At 44.7% G+C, this 17,893-nt stretch overlaps 1 protein-coding gene across 1 annotated transcript; it reads left to right on the plus strand.

The window, feature by feature from the left end:
• Window positions 1-312: 312 nt before the first annotated feature.
• GUCA2A (guanylate cyclase activator 2A) lies at window positions 313-5,907 on the plus strand. The gene is made up of 3 exons (XM_054800982.1): window positions 313-492; window positions 3,943-4,132; window positions 5,023-5,907. Exons 1-3 carry the CDS (start codon window positions 418-420, stop codon window positions 5,088-5,090), a joined length of 333 nt encoding a protein of 110 aa, XP_054656957.1. The 5' UTR covers window positions 313-417; the 3' UTR covers window positions 5,091-5,907.
• The last annotated feature ends 11,986 nt before the right edge of the window (window positions 5,908-17,893 follow it).

The raw sequence follows: 17,893 nt of genomic DNA on the forward strand, positions 1-17,893 counted from the left end.
ACATTCCCCATATGGAGACTGAGTTTCAGATGTTGTGTTAGCTCAGTCTCTACTGTTTATTTATTGTAGGCTGGAATGTTTTGCCTGCCTGTGTCATGGCCAAGTGGGAGAGACTCATAAACCACAGTATCTGCCTGGGTGTGACTGGCCTACTCTGCTAATGAGTAGAAAACTGATAGTGCAATGAGGGTTTATTGTATGTCAATAAAGAGTTTAGATTAATGGATTACCAGGCAAATGCTGTGTGAAGTCTTTATAAAGCTCCAACTTTGCACTGGGAGCATAGAGCTCTGACTGCTAGGTGGTCTGAGTACTAAGAAGAAAAGTCTGAGAGACACAGAAGAAAGACAGAGAAAGACTAAAGCCAGAGAAAATAAAATATATTGAGGTTAGGAAAGGCTGTACTTTGCAGGTATTATGAAAGGTTTTCTTTCATTTACAGTCCTTGCAGTCCTTTTACTGGTGCACAGCTCCCAGGCAGTCTATGTTCAGGTGAGTTTTCTGCTCTTCAATTTGTTGGTATTACAAGTTCAACAAAGTACTGATATTATGTAAAGTGTTGTGGCTGTAACAGGAATCTTGAACCTAACTAATAGACCTGAATTTTTGCTTTGTTCTGGCTTGATATCCAGCTTCGTCTCCCTATGGTTCAGTTTTTCTTTCTGTAAATTCTTCAGGTATTACTAATATGCTGCTGCAGTTTAATTAACTTCACCAGTCATATCACTGCTCTGAAATCCCTTGCTGACTGAGGCATTGCATTTCCAGAGTTTTCTTTTGCACATAACCCATGTGTTATGAAGCTGCAAGAACTGGGGACACGTCTAACTTTACAGAACAATGTAAACAAGATGTGATGAAAGAGAAATTGTCTTGTGTCACCTGCTTGTAGGCAGGAAGTTCTTTATGAAAATGATCTGCAAGCTTATGTGATGGAGCCTACACACATACCACATATAAAAAAAGGTGAAAGAAATGCTTTGCTGGATCCAATGAAATATTAATAGGCAGATAAGTTATTAGAGGAGGCTACAGCAAATTTTCCAAAATACACAGCACCTATGACTGGTACTACATGCAACATGAAAGCAGTTAAGAAGGGTCTTCAGTGTCTGTACTTGGGAGTATGTTGGATCTGTTTGCACTCATCCTTGGAAACAGTTTGGGGGATTTCAGTAAATAACTTCCTCAGAGTACCAAGAGAACTAATATTTCTTAACCAATTATTGACTCTTTTTATTTGTGTGCAGTAGGTTTCCAGGGATAAGGTACTATCTTTGTGCCTTCAGATATCCTCTTCTTTGGATGTCAGAGATATCCAGAGATAGCAGGTTTAAGGTATTTCTTTCTTCCAAACCATTCTTTAACATTTAGAGTCTCCAGGGAAACAGCTGGCTTCTTACTTAATGAAAAAAAAATGTTTTCCACTTGGAGGCATAACCCCCCCTCAAAAAAAAAAAAAAGAAAAAAAAAACAAACAAACAAAAAAAAAAACAAACCAAAAAAACCTAAATGAGAATAGCTGTTTCTAGGTTGGGTAAAAGTGGAGAAAGTACAGCTCTGGAGTTTTATCTCCTCTTTGTAGTTTGAATTCTTATCTCATTAATCATTAAATCTGAATTTTCCCCAATATATGTGCAGTGTACTCCGCATGTCTGTTGCATCCTTTCACTTGGACTACTTAAGGTCCCTAAGGTCTGGCTAATTACTCAGTGCACAAAGTTGGCTTATGCTCTTGTTTTCTGAAATTCTTCCCAAGGCTTCCCTTTCCCTCTCCCGTAATATGTCAGAAGATGTTTATTTAACAAAATGTTTTGCAAAGCAGAAGTGATGTTCATTTGACTTCATATCATTTTTTTGAAGACAGAGTATCACTATCTCGACACTTTCAATCACAGATCTTGAATGAAAATGATGGAAATTGGAGGAAGATGGTTTACTAGGTGTGGAGTAAAACCAGAAAAAGTACAGAGATTGATGGTTCTGGCTTGCACTATTTCTGTGATAAAACCTCTTAGTTCAGCAACGCTGTATGCACTTTCCCCTTAGAGGGAAGATGCTGCTCAGATCAAGCTCTCTTTTATCTGAGGTGGTGGGGGTTTGGTTTTGTTTTGTTTTGGTTTTTTTTGTTGTCCCTTTGTTGTTTTTTGTCACCAGGACATACATGTCTCAGGGTTCATTCCTAATTTCTGGTTTCTCTAAAGCTGTACCTGTGGAAATCCATCCTTTTTTAGTTCTCTGTTTTATGCTTTTGAGATCTGTGACCAAGAGCTGGATCTAGAAGTGCATTTATACAGGAAAAGTTAATTTTTCGTAAGCAGCCATGACTGATAAATTAACCCGAGTAAAATCATAAACTGATTGCAAGTAGAAAAGCATTTGACTTTGTTAAGTAAATGCATGTCCAGAGTTTATCTGGTTGGTTTTTTTAAATTCTTTAACACCAAAATTCTGTAATTCTGTAAAAAAACCCCAACAAACCAAAACCAACTACCCTCCCCCAATTTCACACTATTCAACATTGGGCTCATGTTGCTCATTGGCAACATTTGGTCTCATGCTGTATCAGAGTTACTTCACTTTATTTCTTTGAATGAGTAGGTGTTACTTGATCATCCTACTGACTACCTGGTCATTAAACCAGGTTAAAACACATGCTAAAGATCAATTTGAAAATGCTTATTTCTCTTCCAGGCTAAATATTTATTATCTGCATATATACAAAGACTTTATGCACAGTTAACAGTTGCAGCACGTGCAATTTAAGTTTATGACTTCAACAGTGGTATTCACTTGAAACTGACGGAATGACCATTAACAGATGCACAGCGTCTGGCAATCTAAAACATGGAGTAATATTTCCCAGAATACTATCGTGGCCTCCTGAAGCTTTTGGTATGAGCTTTGAGTCAGAAGTGTCATATTTATGCCGCAAATAACTTGCATTCCATTAATTGTGTGGGCAAGTTTTAAATTAATGGAAACTTGGCACAGTACCTTGGGGTGAGGGATTTCACCTCTTAACAATGTGTAATGTGAAGGAATAGCTCCTTTTGTGTGGTTAGAGCCTGCCACATGACAGCCAACACTTGAAGTTCTCTACTGGTGTATGAGAAGAAAGAGTGATGTCCTGGTTCTGGCAAGGATAGAGTTAATTTCACGAAGAGCCAGGACAGGTGAGCCAAGCTGGCCAGGGGCTATTCCATACCATGTGACGTCATGCTCACCAAAAAAGGGGGCTAGTGGGGCAGGGGTGGGTTCGGGGTGGCTCCAGGTCGGCTGAGCATCCGGTAGGTCCGGTCGTTGGTTGGATCGGTAAATTGTTCTTTGTTATCACCCATTGTGACTATCTGTTATCAGTGCTGTTGTTGATCGTTTCCCTCTCCCTTGCTGTCCCAGTAAACTGCCCTTATCCCAACCCTCCAGGCTTTGCCATTGTTTTTCCCTTCTCCTCCCCAGCCCGCCTGGGGAGGGGTGAGCAAGCGGCGCGTGGCACCCAGCTGCCGGCTGGGGCTAAACCACGTCAAGTGAACAAAATAAATTCCCATTTACCCCCATTCAACTCATGATTTTGTAAATCTTTACCACATATTGCCCAGTCATCTCTCTTCTAGGCTGAAGATTCCCAGCCTGTATCTTTCAATGTCAGATTTTATGGGTCTCTCATGGGAATGAGAAATGCACTAATTCTGCCTCTGTCCTCTGTGATACATAACAAAAGCCCTGACTAGCCAGCCAGGTCTCACTGCTCCTCTGAAAGGTCTTTGCCTTGAAGAGCTGATCATTTTGCCTTTAGTCAGCACTGATTTTATCTAGGCTTTGTTTCAGTACTGTTTTTTCCCTTGTAGTAAAGTTTTTGGGAGAGCTCATGGCTGAATTGGAATGGATTTGCCTAAGGACTGACATCCTGATGCCTTTTTTTTTCTGGTTCTGTATACATAGGATGGAGACTTGAAATTCTCCCTTGAGTCTGTGAAGAAGCTAAAGGAGCTTATGGATGAGAACAAAAGCATTAACCCTCGCATGGTGGTTTCAATGGCTAGCTATTCTCCATGTGATGAAAAAAATCTCCCTGAGGAGTTCCAACCTGTGTGCAAAAGAGAAGATGCATCCATGATTTTTGAGAGGCTGAGTATGTAGCTCATATTGTATAGTTGCCATTTTTATCACACTTTTCAGCCTTAGATATTCAAATAGCAGCAGGCAAAGAAATGTAATTATTGTTCCATCACTTACTTCTAAAGTGGCTGAGAGAGGCCATGCTGCCTTTCTACTATCTCTCCTACAAGGGTTGGACTACACTACCTGTGAGCCCCTTGCAAGAAAGTTCCTGCTGTGCTGAGTTTAGCTTTAACCTGTACAGATCAGGCTGCTGTAACCATGAAAAAACTTCCTCCAAGTACTTACACGCTAACTTACATGACTTGGAGAGAGAGAGAGACCATGATCTTCTCTGACTTACAGGAAAATCAGTGTTATATCACTCAGTTCTAGCTAAGCAGAAGTTGTGAGCAGGTCTAATTGCTCTCTCTAATCAGTGTAGAAGAAGGTGTTTTTCCAGGTATCCTAAAAGAGGTGTGAGATGTAAATGAGGTGACACACTTTGGCACGATCTGTCTCTGAGATACACATAGCAATTCTTGAACTGGCTGCTACAGTATCTGATTTTCTTCATTATGTTGCATTTATCTACTGTCCAATCCAATGGACACCTTAGGAATAAATACTACCAATATAACGAATGTTATGATTGTTCAAGCCACATCCCCGCCACCTTCTCACAAGATATCCTATTGTTCTCTCCACGTTTCCATTGTTTCCCCAATGAATTCAGGTTTGATTTCATTCTTTAAGCCAGATTTTTGCAAGAACTAATTTTACTTTTGCCAGTAATAACTTCAAGGAACATAAACCTCATAAAACAGTAATGGAAAGGACTCTCCAAATCCCTTGATGTGTGGCTCTGCTCTCAAAGAACTTCTCTTGTCATCTCATTGAAACCCTCTCTTTTCTCTCTAACAGGCCTGGCTGTCCGAGAAGCTGATTTGTGTGAAATCTGTGCCAATGCTGCCTGTGCTGGTTGCTTTTGAATAAGGATGAAACAATCCAAAGAAGATGTGTCAAGCTAGGAAGTTTGTGCATTCATATTGCAAGACCACGTACTTTCACAAAGCAATATTTGAGCTCCATCTCCACTACAGTCAAACTGGAGCTGTTAGCTCATGTAGACATACCAGGGGTAGTCCTGATGTAGTCAGATCAGGTGCCACCAGCAGTGCAGTTCCAGCAACAAGGAGATGGTAAACCTAATCTGAGAGGTTTCAGTTCTGCCTGAGCTGTGTCACACTGGAACGAAAATGTCCTGGGCACAGTTTCATTTTCCACAATTTTCTCTGGATTGGAACACAATGGGTGAAACTGAGCAGTCTCCTGCATGCTTTTTAATATCTAAATCTGCCTGTGATTTGGCCTCCCCTACACATAACACCCAGCAGCACTGGGTTATCATCTTTTCTAGCCTGGGCTTTCCAGTGTGTTGTGTAACTGTCTCTGTACCTGTAGGGCTATGTGTGATGTGTATGTTTGTAACAGAACTGCAGCAAGTAACCTGGGGACAAGTTACTGGTGTTTAGCAACACTTTCATAGCCAGAAAAGTCTCAGGCTGTTACTTGTACTAATTGTTGGCAGTTTAGGGAATGGATGTGGAGGAGCACAGGAACACTTTCTACAAAGTTGTATGGAAGCTCCCTTCTTTTGACAGATATTCATGTTCATTAAGCTCTATTTAGGAGAAAGGAAGTCCAAACTGCAATCCTGGAATCACTTTGAAATTAAAACATTGCCTTGAGTTTTTATTTATTGGTGGCAAGATTGTGAAGAAAGGATCTGCCCATGTTTATATGCTGTATATAAAATAAAAGCTAGTAAAAATTTGGGGGTTTTTTGTTTATGTTTTTGCTGGGTTTGGGGGGGGGGGTGTGATAGTCTGCTTGCCTACTTGCTTTTCTCCTATATAAGGTCTTTCATGTCTGTGTCTTCACTGGAATAAAAGTTATCTTGTTAATATTGTCGTGAACAATTTGTGGTCCTTATATGGATCATAGTAATATAAGACTACATATTATATTATTATATATTATTATATATTATAATTATTCCCTTTTACTTTTAACTGTTGAATTATAATCTCCGTTTCATATATATGAGACCCTCAACTCAGCAGCCAAGTTGTCAAAAGAATGTCAATGCTATAAAGCTAAGCATTTATCCTGAGAACTAGGTGCCTAAATCCAGAACTGATGTTTGAAAGAAAATAATACTAGGTGTATAAATTCCTGTTTCATTTGACAGAAAAGCTATGTGGGTGCAGAACAGTATGTTGACTACTCCAGGACAAAAAGTATCCGACAGCAAATGCCAAAGAAAGAGTCTTACACTAAGGCTCTTCCTGCTGCCTTGAAGCTGGCACCTCTGGGAAACAGGATTTCCTGACTCAAAACACTGCCTGGGCTTATTTTAACCCTAAAGTTATTTCTCTGCATATAGAAATGTGGCTTATTATTTTCTGTTGAAACTAACTTGACAAATCATTAGTCTTAGCACAACAGCTTGGAGCAGCTCAGGTAGAGAGGACAAGTTATGCATTTTACAAGGAAGACTGGCTGGCAACAAGACTAGAACCAAGATCTCACTGCTGATATGCTGCTGGTGTTTAAGCAGGACTGGACTGGACCCTCATGTGCGTTCTCCCACAAATCTTGTGCCCCTTTATATACAGTGCCCTGCCACCAACAGGAGCACCACAGGCTGATTATGGCCTGGTGTGTAGAGCGCTGTCTTGACATGCAGAAAAAGGGTTAAAAGAGGGACTCAAACCTCTGTTTTGCACTTGCTGAATGAGATTTCTAATAATTGGGGGATTATACAGAAGGAGGGTTGTATCCCTGTGAGGGAAGAGCCAGGGGCACGCAATAAGAGAAACAAGCCAAGCAAGCCAGGAAACAACAGGCAGGAGTGGAGTACTGGTTTTGTAGCAGGCTGTAGAAAGCCCACTAGAGAAACCAAATTTTGGGGACTGCGTTTCCCAACAGTCTCTGGGAACTGAGGCTGCAGGCATGACATGCTTAGACCAGAATGAAGATTTTATCAGGCTGGGTTACCAGCTCGGCCACTGACCCACTGTCACCTGCACACAGTCTGGGAAACATCTTGCAGGCTTCATGCTTGTGCAGAAACCCCAAGCTGACTTGCTGAACTGCTAATGCTGTGTTAAGAGACATACTACCCACTGGAGGTGTGCGTGTCTTAACTAGCAGGATGTTATTACTTTAATGGAGAAGATTTATTTGCTTTAAGAAGTAATCCCCATAACAAATGCTAAAAGTGCTCCTCCACACAGGAAAGCTGCTATCTCCTCCTCTGACCCTGTACTCATCAGCATCACCTTCAAGGCCAGCATACTAAACACACACACAAGAAGAGAATGAATGAAGGAAAAACAAGATCCATTTCAAAGAAATATCCTCTAGTTTTCATTGCCTTTACTGACAGACTTGACAAGGTCTTCAGCTAATCATAGCCTTTTGCTCAGAAGCAGTAAGCTGCTGGCTCAGCTCAGTTATCTCACCTAATTGCACCTTTTGAGGGTAGAAGGGAGAACCATCCTAAATTGTAAGGTTAGCCAATATCCTCAGGTGTGTCAGATACCCTGAGATTAGCAACATATTTTTAGTCTATTTTTCATCCCACAGCCTCACCTCAAAGTGTGTTCAAGGGCAAGCAAACTTAGGCTGTTCACTGATGTATGTGTACAAAGCCCTGCCAGAGCCCAGCGAGCAGGGATCTGTGCAAACGCTCTGCTTCTCTCCCTAGACAGCTCCACTCTGTCCTGAGCCATAGCAGACATTCATAAACAACCTTTGTGGCAGCAGAGTCTGGGCATGAGAACTACCTTGTATCCCTGCCTAGGTGAAAGCACAGATGGCCCGGAGACCTGGCTGGGAACTTTGTAGAGTGGCATAACAGACTGAATTTTAGCATGATTGCTTGGACTGAAACCTGGGAAAAGTAGCAAGTGTTAAACAAATGTTATATAAGCTCATTCTAATTTGTTGGTCAACATAAAGAAACTCTAAACGGGATTATTCAATTTTGAAAAAAAACATTTCAAGGTAAGGATGTAACAGAACCACATGGCATGAACACACTGACGTGACTTAGGAAAGAATAGACAATTGCACGCTAATTGCCTTTGTTCATCTCCATTTTGATTTACAGTTATCAAGGGACAGAAATGTAATTTTTAGAGCATAAGTTTTGAGGACCTTTGTGATACAGGACCCTGACACTGAAAGGGATTTTACATAAAACAAACCTGTATTCTATTTATATGAGAGGTCTGTAAAACCACACATTTTAGATAATGATGCTATGAACTGGTCCCAGTATCCATGCCCATGCTAAGAAATAAATAGACTTGTAACAGCAACAACAACGAAAGTGCTACAGACCCTTTTCAGGATCATTGCCATAACCCCAAACCAATGTGAAATGTATGACACTTTAAATAGAACCAACATATAAGAATTAAAAATATTCAGGGGACAAGTAAGGGAAGCTGTCCCTGATTAAGCAGTGTTAAGGACTGTTTTCAAATGCTGTCTGGCATTTTTCCTTCCATAACTGAGTTGAGGGGATCCTGTTCAAAGCAAGTTTATTACACAAATTCAGTACTGAGTTTTAGTACTTTCCCCACTAATTTAATAGCTCTTGTCTTTCAGAAAATATTTTAGTGGGCAATTTCATGCAAGTGCCCCACAAAGACACACTAAAAGCCATTTGATAAACCCAGTAACAGGGCTGGACCTGCTGCCTTTGCACAGTGTTTTTGATCAGAAGTATGCAAATGCTTCATTTCTGATTTATGGCAAATTGAAATTGTAACTTTTGCTCTGCTCTCTGTGATGCCAATGGACACGTAATTGGACCAGGAGATAGAAACTCATTGTTGAAAGCTGAATTTATCTCATTAATTTCCTGCAATGAGCTCTTCTAACATTTCATGTTCACATACCTTGAGAACAAATTATACTTTGCTATTTAATTCTGATCTTAAAATCTGCTTTTAAATTTTGATCTGCCACTGGATTTAAAAAAAAACTTATGAGAGAACACCCAGAAAATATACATTTTAATGCTGGGCTATAAAAATGGAAGACTCTTCCAAGTTTGTACCTGGGACTACTAAAGATGGGTACAGATCATACATTCCCTTGTATGCATGAGATTGAGGAGTTCTCTCTTCTATGATTTTATACATTATCTTTTGAGATTTGGGGTTTTCCTGAAAGTTCCATCTCCTGGATTTATGGGATTGGAGAAGAGTTCCAGTTTGTTTTCAACATAGAAAAGTGAGGGGTTGAAACTTTTTGGTTAGGACTGAAAGGTTCAGGGTATGTCTTGAGCACACATTGGAGCACAAATAATGTCAGAATTTTATTATTTTTACAAAAACTGAGAACTGGTGGGCCAGGCTGAAGATTTTTGAGAGCTTAGGTACATGAGCTTCCCCAGGGAAGAAACCTCAATGCGTAGGTCAGAGGGCAAATGCCAGACACTGATGAGCATGGGCAGCCCCACCAGGGGATCAGGACCCTGGGACACACTCTGGCTGGAACCTGCTGCCTAGTTTAGAGCATTTCACAGCCACAAATGTGGATTGGCAGGGAGTTTCTAAATCTCCCAGATGACAGAACTGAAACTGGCCTTTCCTCTCACACAGAGGCCCAGCAGGGGATATCTGTTGTACATCACAGACACACGTGGAGAGCAGAGCCCCCACTCCAAAGGCTGAGCTCCAAACTCCTCCTCTCTTCCTCCTATCTACATGTGAACCCAACCCTCAGGGAACTGAAAGGGGAAGAAAGCAGACAACACGCTTATCTGATCATGATGAAACCTCACGAGTGGAAAGAGAGGCATAAAGACAACATGGAGAAATGCTTCTGCATCCTTGCAGCCACAGGTGTCACGTCTCCCACTCTGTGTCATTGGTGCTGAACATATCCTCAGCCTGGAGGAGCAGAGACGGGAACGCCTGTAGGAGACATCCTCTTAAACCCAAAATGTGCTTCACTAACATGGACGAAAGCCATCTCTGTACTCACTCTGAAATGCAATCTGTCAGAGCAGCTGAATGTTCCCCACCAGCCAAAGTCCTGGCTGCTTGTCCATACACTCTTGTCACAGGTTAGAAAGGTCTTGAAGGCATTCCCTGTCAGGATATTGGGAGTTCAGAAGTCAAATAGAGAAATGTTGCTCCATATACAGCTGTTATCTGCTACTTCTGTTATCAGGCCACGTTGCAGCTGACTGGTGCACAAGGCAAAAGCAGCAAGTCATCATGTGACAGGAGTGATGATGACTGGCTACTCCTGGTGCAATAGAGTAGCCTCTGATCTAGCACTCCTTCCCTCCAAACAGCGCAGAGCAGATCCTGCACTACATTTTCAAGGTCTTTTGTGCCATGTGTCAGGGCTCTGAGGGCACTATGTAAGCTTTAATGGCCCTGACAAGGTCACTGAGGCCTCCACCCACAACCCCTGCCCATGGGCTTCATTTCAGTCCAGCTCTGGGCTTGCCTCCCCTTGCCAGGCAGAAGGCAGTAGCTTAAAAGGAAGGAGTGAATGGAGGCAGATCCACACTTAGCATGGCAGGCGAACCTTCTCCTCCTTGCCCACCTTGCCTTCCCAAGTGCCTCTGTACAACAAGTACAAGGCTCTGGCTGTGTAAGGCCACTCCAAGAGGACATGGATGAGAGTCAAGCTACACCAGAGGTATCATCAACGTCAGAAAGGCCCACACCCCATATCATAACCACCTCCACGAAGAAGAAAAGGCGGGTTATAGTTGTAGGTGACTCCCTTCTGAGGGGTACAGAGCGTCCAACATGCAGGGCAGACCCTGCTCTTAGGGAAGTCTGCTGCCTCCCCGGGGCCTGTGTTAAGGACATTATGAGGAAACTCACCAGCCTGGTATGGCCCTCTGACTATTACCCACTGCTGCTCCTCCATGTGGGTGGGGACGAAGCTGCGACGCATAATGCAAAAAGAATCAAAAGAGACTTCAGGGTCTTGGGATGGTCACTAAAGGGATCTGGAGCGCCCAGGAACTAGTGGGGCTCATTGACAGAGCTTTAAACTAGGCTTGAAGGGGGAGGGGGATAATATCAGACTTGCCCATGACAAGTTGTGGGTCGACGTGCCAAAGTTGGAGGGACGGGGTGCCAGTGAGGGCCCTCAGCCTGTTGCTCAGAGATGTGCTGGGGACACTGCAGCACACTTGAAGTCTAGAGGAGATAAGCCAGGGGCTCCTGAGGCAATAGGAACCAACAGGTAAACACTGGGAAAATACATCAAAGGAATTCCAGCCACTCAGCCAGTCAGTCAGCCTTATCGGGGGCCCGACGGAAATGCCTCTATGCAAATACATGGAGCATGGGGAATAAACAAGAGGAGTTAGAGATGTGTGCATGGCTGCAGGGCTATGACCTTATTGGCATCACAGAGATGTGGTGGGATAGCTCCTATGACTGGAGTGTTGGGATGGAAGGATACAGGCTATTCAGGAAGGACAGGCAGGGCAGGCAAGGAGGGGGCGTCGCCCTCTATGTCAACGACCAGCTGGAGTGCATGGAGCTCCACCTGGGGATGGAGGAGGAGCCCACCGAGAGCCTATGGGTCAGGATTAAAGGGAGGGCTGGGGCAGGGGACATCATAGTGGGGGTCTGCTACAGGCCACCTGACAAGGGAGACTGAGCAGATGAAGTCCTCTATAGGCAGATAGGAACAGCCTCATGCTCACAAGCCGTGGTCCTTATGGGGGACTTCAACCACGCCGATATCTGTTGGAGGGGCAACACAGCAGAGCACAAGCAATCCAGGAAGTTCCTGGAATGTATTGGTGATAACTTCCTCCTCCAAGTGATAGAGGAGCCAATGAGGCGAGGTGCCATGCTGGACCTTGTTCTCACCAATAAGGAGGGGCTGGTAGGGGATATGAAGCTCAAGGGTAGCCTTGGCTGCAGTGACCATGAAACAGTGGAGTTCAAGATACTCAGAGCTGTGAGGAGGGCACACAGCAAGCTCAGTACCCTGGACTTCAGCAGAGCAGGCTTTGGCCTCTTCAGGGATCTGCTTGGTAGAATACCATGGGACAAAGCCCTGGAAGGAAGAGGGGCCCAAGACAGCTGGCCAATATTCAAGGGTCAACTCCTCCAAGCTCAGGAGTGATGCATCCCAAGAAAGAGGAAGTTGAGCAAAAACACCAAGGGGCCCCCGTGGATGAACAAGGAGCTCCTGGGCAAAGTCAAACAAAAAAATGTAGCCTACGGAGGGTGGAAGCAAGGACAGGTAGCCTGGGAAGAATACAGAGAAACTGTCCAAGCAGCCAGGGAGCAGGTTGGGAAAGCTAAAGCCTTGACAGAATTAAATCTGGCCAGGGATGTCAAGGACGACAAGAAAAGTTTCTATAGGTATTTCAGTGATAAAAGGAGTACGAAGGAAAATGTGGGCCTCTTCCAGAATGAAACAGGCAACCTGGTTATCTAAGATATGGAGAAGACTGAGGTACTCAACGACTTCGTTGCCTCAGACTTCACCAGCAAGGGCTTGAGCTACGCTGCACAGGTCACAGAAGGCAAAGGCAGGGACTGGGAGAATGCAGAACCACCCACTGTAGGAGAAGATCAGGTTCGAGAATATCTAAGGAACCTGAAGGTGCCCAAGTCTGTGGGACCCGATGAGATGCGTCCGCGGGTCCTGAGGGAACTGGTGGATGAAGTGGCCAGGCCACTCGCCATCATATCTGAGAAGTCCTGGCAGTCCGGTGAAGTTCCCACTGACTGGAAGAGGGGGAACATAACCCCCATTTTTAAAAAGGGAAAAAAGGAAGATCCAGGCCGGTCAGTCTCACCTCCGTGCCCAGAAAGATCATGGAGCAGACCCTCCTGGACACTATGCTCAGGCACATGGCAAATAAGGAGGTGATTGGTGACAGCCAAAATGGCTTCACTAGGGGCAAATCGTGCCTGACAAACTTGGTGGCCTTCTATGATGGGGTTACAGCGTTGGTGGGTAAAGGAAGAGTGACAGACGTCATCTACCTGGACTTGTGCAAAGCATTTGATGCTGTCCCACATGACATCCTTGTCTCTAAATGAGAGACACATGGATTTGATGGATGGACCACGCAGTGGATAAGGAATTGTCTGGATGGTCACACTCAAAGAGTTGTGGTCAACGGCTCAATGTCCAAGTGGAGAACAGTGACAAGTGGCGTTCCTCAGGGGTCGGTACTGGGACCAGCACTGTTCAACATCTTTGTTGGCGACATGGACAGCGGGATCGAGTGCACCCTCAGCAAGTGTGGCAATAACACCAAGCTGTGTGCTGCGGTCGACTCGCTGGAGGGAAGGGATGCTGCCCAGAGGGACCTTGACAGGCTGGAGAGGTGGGCCCGTGCGAACCACATGAAGTTCAACCAGGCCAAGTGCAAGGTCCTGCACGTGGGTCGGCGCAATCCCAAGCACAACTACAGGCTGGGTGGAGAATGGATTGAAAGCAGTCCTGAGGAGAAGGACTTGGGGGTATTGATTGATGAGAAGCTCAACATGAGCCAGCAGTGTGCGCTTGCAGCCCAGAAAGCCAACTGTGTCCTGGGCTGCATCAAAAGAGTGGTGTGACCAACAGGTCGAGGGAGGTGATCCTGCCCCTCTACTCTGCTCTTGTGAGACCTCACCTGGAGTACTGCATCCAGCTCTGGGGTCCCCAGTACAAGAAAGACATGGAGATGATGAAGAGATTCCAGAGGAGGGCCACAAAGTTGATCAGAGGGCTGGAGCACCTCTGCTATGAGGACAGGCTGAGAGAGTTGGGGTTGTTCAGTCTGGAGAAGAGAAGGCTCTGGGGAGACCTTAGAGCACCTTGCAGTCCCTAAAGAGGCTGCAGGAAAGCTAGAGAGGGACTGCTGACAAGGGCAGGGAGTGACAGGACAACGGGAATGGCCTTAAGCTGAAGGAGGGGAGATTTAGATTAGATATTGGGAAGAAATTCTTTACTGTGAGGGTGGTGAGGCACTGGCAGAGGCTGCCCAGAGAGGCTGTGGATGCCCCCTCCCTGGAAGTGTTTAAGGCCAGGTTGGATGAGGCTTTAGACAACCCGGTCTAGTGGAGGGTATCCCTGCCCATGGCGGGGGGTTTGGAATTGGATGGGCTTTGAGGTCCCTTCCAACCCAAACCGTTTTATGATTCTGTGATATTGTATGAGTATTGGTCTCCACCACAGCCAAAGTAGTGTAAGAGTACTGGTCTCCACCACCACATCTGTGCCTGGCCATGGGCACTGATGATCAGGACCTCAACCTATAGATCTACTCCCTAGCTTGAGCTCAGACCTGGCCCTTCATTATGTACCTGCCTGGTGATCACGGGGCTCTATCTGATCATTTTTACTATCACTGGCCCCAACTAGCAGAGCTTGTTAGTCAACAGTTTTAACATGTCTCACATGGCTCAAAGAGATTCATAACAATCTTCATTTGTTTTGCCAGCTCCTGTGTATCCAATGTCCATCATGTCATATGTGTTCATTTGCTTCTCAGAAGGTAGTTTGTGCTCTTCATCCAGTTATTTATTTGGGCTGTGTTGAAGAGTTCACAAGGGAGTTGCACAACATGAAGCAGGCCCTGCCTGCTACAGCGAGTCAGAAACATCTCTGTAAGTTCTCCGCTTTTTCTCATAAATAGTCTCGTGTTTTCCTAAGAAACAAGTTGGACTGAGCTTTACAACACATCACTCTCTTTGGAGAAATCAGGACTGCCACTCGCTATCATTTATTGTCTGTATGTTTCCTTCATTTCCTACCTCCTATTTACAATGTGATAAAAGTTACTGAGTTATGATACAAAAAATTGTCATGTCTCAGTTTTCTTCTGTATGAATGATAAACAAATGTTCTTTTTCTGAAGATAAAAATAATGATTTACCTTGTCATGACACAGAGTATCTTTTCTTTCAAATTACTTTAGCCTTTCATTCAACTGAGAGAAGTTTTTATGAGTATTCCTGTCTCCAGTTAGCACTTCTCAAAGTGAGCTTCACAGGTTAAGCTGAGGTTCACCATATCCTTTCTATGGTATCAGAAATGCTTCACATTATTTCAGGTAGTCATCTACAGATGGGGTTACGGAACTATGTTTGGTACTGAAAAGGACTGCAGTCCAAATACATCTGGGAGCTATAGCTAAAAACGGGGAACTAGTGAATTAAGAAGAGGACTTTTACATGGATCATCTTCTGAGCCACCTGCCTTTGCTGAACAGCCTCTGAAGACAAAGAAGTGGACTAGAAAAGGAGAAGAGAGGCATCATACAGACTCTTCCCAAGAAAATATTTTACGCTCCAGCATGTGACTGGAAACCTGAGCAGCCATATTGAAGCTTCATAAACACAAGCAGATGTCACTGTTCCTTACCCGAATAACCCGGGCATCTGGCATGCACCAGGTCTTGCCAAAGGACCAAGTTCACTTGTACTGTGGTGAGGGCTGCACAGGAAGAAGCACACTGCCTGGAGGATGCATACTGCTGGCACTGGTAAGGAGGCACACTCCTTTTACCATGTCCCAGACTGTATCTGCTTTGGGAAGAGCCCAGGGTGCTGGATGCAAGCTAGCCCAAGAGTCACAAACATGAGGTAGACATGGTAATTAATACTGAAATGGGCCAGTTAAATTTTCTCCTGGGAAGATTCTGGAGGAACTGTTTGACCACTTGAGAGTCAGTCAGAGATTCAGCTTATGGTTACTCTGACTACACATTGCCTAAGAAAACCAGCCACTTTTGCTTCTGCATCCAAAAAAATGGTTTTCATTGGCTAATTTTAACCTTTGGAAATTTGGACTGCAAGCTGTGCCTTGAGCTAAACATCCTTCATATTTGTGAACAGAGATAAAGGAATACTTCCCTGCTTCATAAAGGATTGTGATGCACTGCCAAGAAGCATATCTCACAGCATGATGCTAGCAATTGGCTCTGAGAAAGGGTCGATTGGTTCTGGCTATGAGTGAAAACTCTTACATAGACTGTGAGAGGAAGCAGCCAAGAGGCATATGCAGAAAGCCACATTTGTGAAGCAAAGGCCTTTTAAAGTCTTTCTCAGGTATTGCTGCTGTAGAACATCTTTGAAACCAGTCCTCTGGAGCCTACAGTCTTCCCCTGTGCTTTTTAAAGGGCACCTGTGGTAAACAAGTGACCACCATCAAGTAAGTTATATCACCCTGGTCAACAGCCCATAAGACACTCTGAAAAGCAACTATGACTGGATCAAAAATAACATATGAGGTGCTGTAATCCTTTTTATTTCTTTCCATTTTTGCATCTCTAGTGTTTTATACAGAAGTAAATATTTCATTCATGAATGGCAGGCGTTTCATTTTGTGGTGCAGGTGAAAGGTGGATATCAGCATATTTTTAAATGACCATAAGGCTCAGTAATTCAATCTCCATTAGGAAACAGCCAGACCTTATAAACTCTGAGGATTCAGATCTTCTTCTCAGTAGAGGATTACCATAACCACCATCCTGCTGAAAAATGGTATGACTCAAATTTTATTTCAGAAGTCTAGTAGTTCTTGCATGTAGAGATCAATTTCTAACTGTATATGGTATCCCCATTAAGTACCATCAGACACTGTAAGATATCAAGTGCCACAAAGGTGGAAAGGAAAAGAAAAAGAGGATGAGGTGATGTGGTGGGTTGACCCTGGCTGGAGGCCAGGTGCCCACCAGAACCGTTCTCTCACTCCCCTCATTCACTAGACGGGAGAAAAAGTGTAACAAAATGCTTGTGGGTCGAGATAAGGACCGGGAGAGATCACTCACTAATTGTTGTCACGAGGAAAACAGACTGAACTTAGAGAGGGAATTCATCTAATTTGTTACTAGGCAAAAACAGAGTAGAGGAATGAGAAATAAAATCAACTCTTAAAACACCTCCCCCCACCCCTCCCATCTTCCCAGGCTCAACTTCACTCCCGGCTTCAACCTTCCCCCCCTCAGCGGCACAGGGGGACGGGGAGTGGGGGTTACGGTCAGTTCAGCACATGTTGTTTCTGCCGCTTCTTCATCCTCAGGAGGAGGACTCCTCTCATCGTTCCCCTGCTCCAGCATGGAGTCCCTCTCACAGGGTGCAGACCTTCAGGAGCAGACTGCTCCAGCGTGGGTCCCCCACAGCGTCCCAAGTCCTGCCAGCAAACCTACCCTGGCGTGGGCTCCTCTCTTCACAGGTCCACCGGTCCAGCCAGGAACTTGCTCCAGCGTGGGCTTCCCATGGGCCACAGCCTCCTTCAGGTGCCTCCACCTGCTCCGGCGTGGGGTCCTCCATGGGCTGCAGGTGGAATCTCTACACCCCCCCATCTTTCCTCCATGGGCTGCAGGGGGACAGCCTGCTTCACCATGGTCTTCACCACGGGCTGCAGGGGGATCTCTGCTCCGGCGCCTGGAGCACCTCCTGCCCCTCCTTCTGCACTGACCTTGGTGTCTGCTGAGTTTCCTACATCTTCTCACTCCTCTCTCCGCCTGCAAAAGCTCTCTCTAGCTTGTTTTTTTTTCCTTCTTAAATATGTTATCACAGAGGCGCTGATTGGCTTGGCCTTGGCCAGCGGCGGGCCCGTCTTAGAGCCGGCTGGCATTGGCTCTATCAGACACAGGGGGAGCTTCTAGCAGCTTCTCACAGAAGCCACCCCTGTAGCCCCTCCCGCTACCAAAACCTTGCCACGCAAATCCAACACAGGTGATGAAGGAATTCTCCTCTGGTACAATGATGAGATCAATCCT

The sequence above is a fragment of the Grus americana genome, chromosome 21 (assembly GCF_028858705.1).
Source record: "Grus americana isolate bGruAme1 chromosome 21, bGruAme1.mat, whole genome shotgun sequence".
NCBI classification, from domain to species: Eukaryota; Metazoa; Chordata; class Aves; order Gruiformes; family Gruidae; genus Grus; species Grus americana.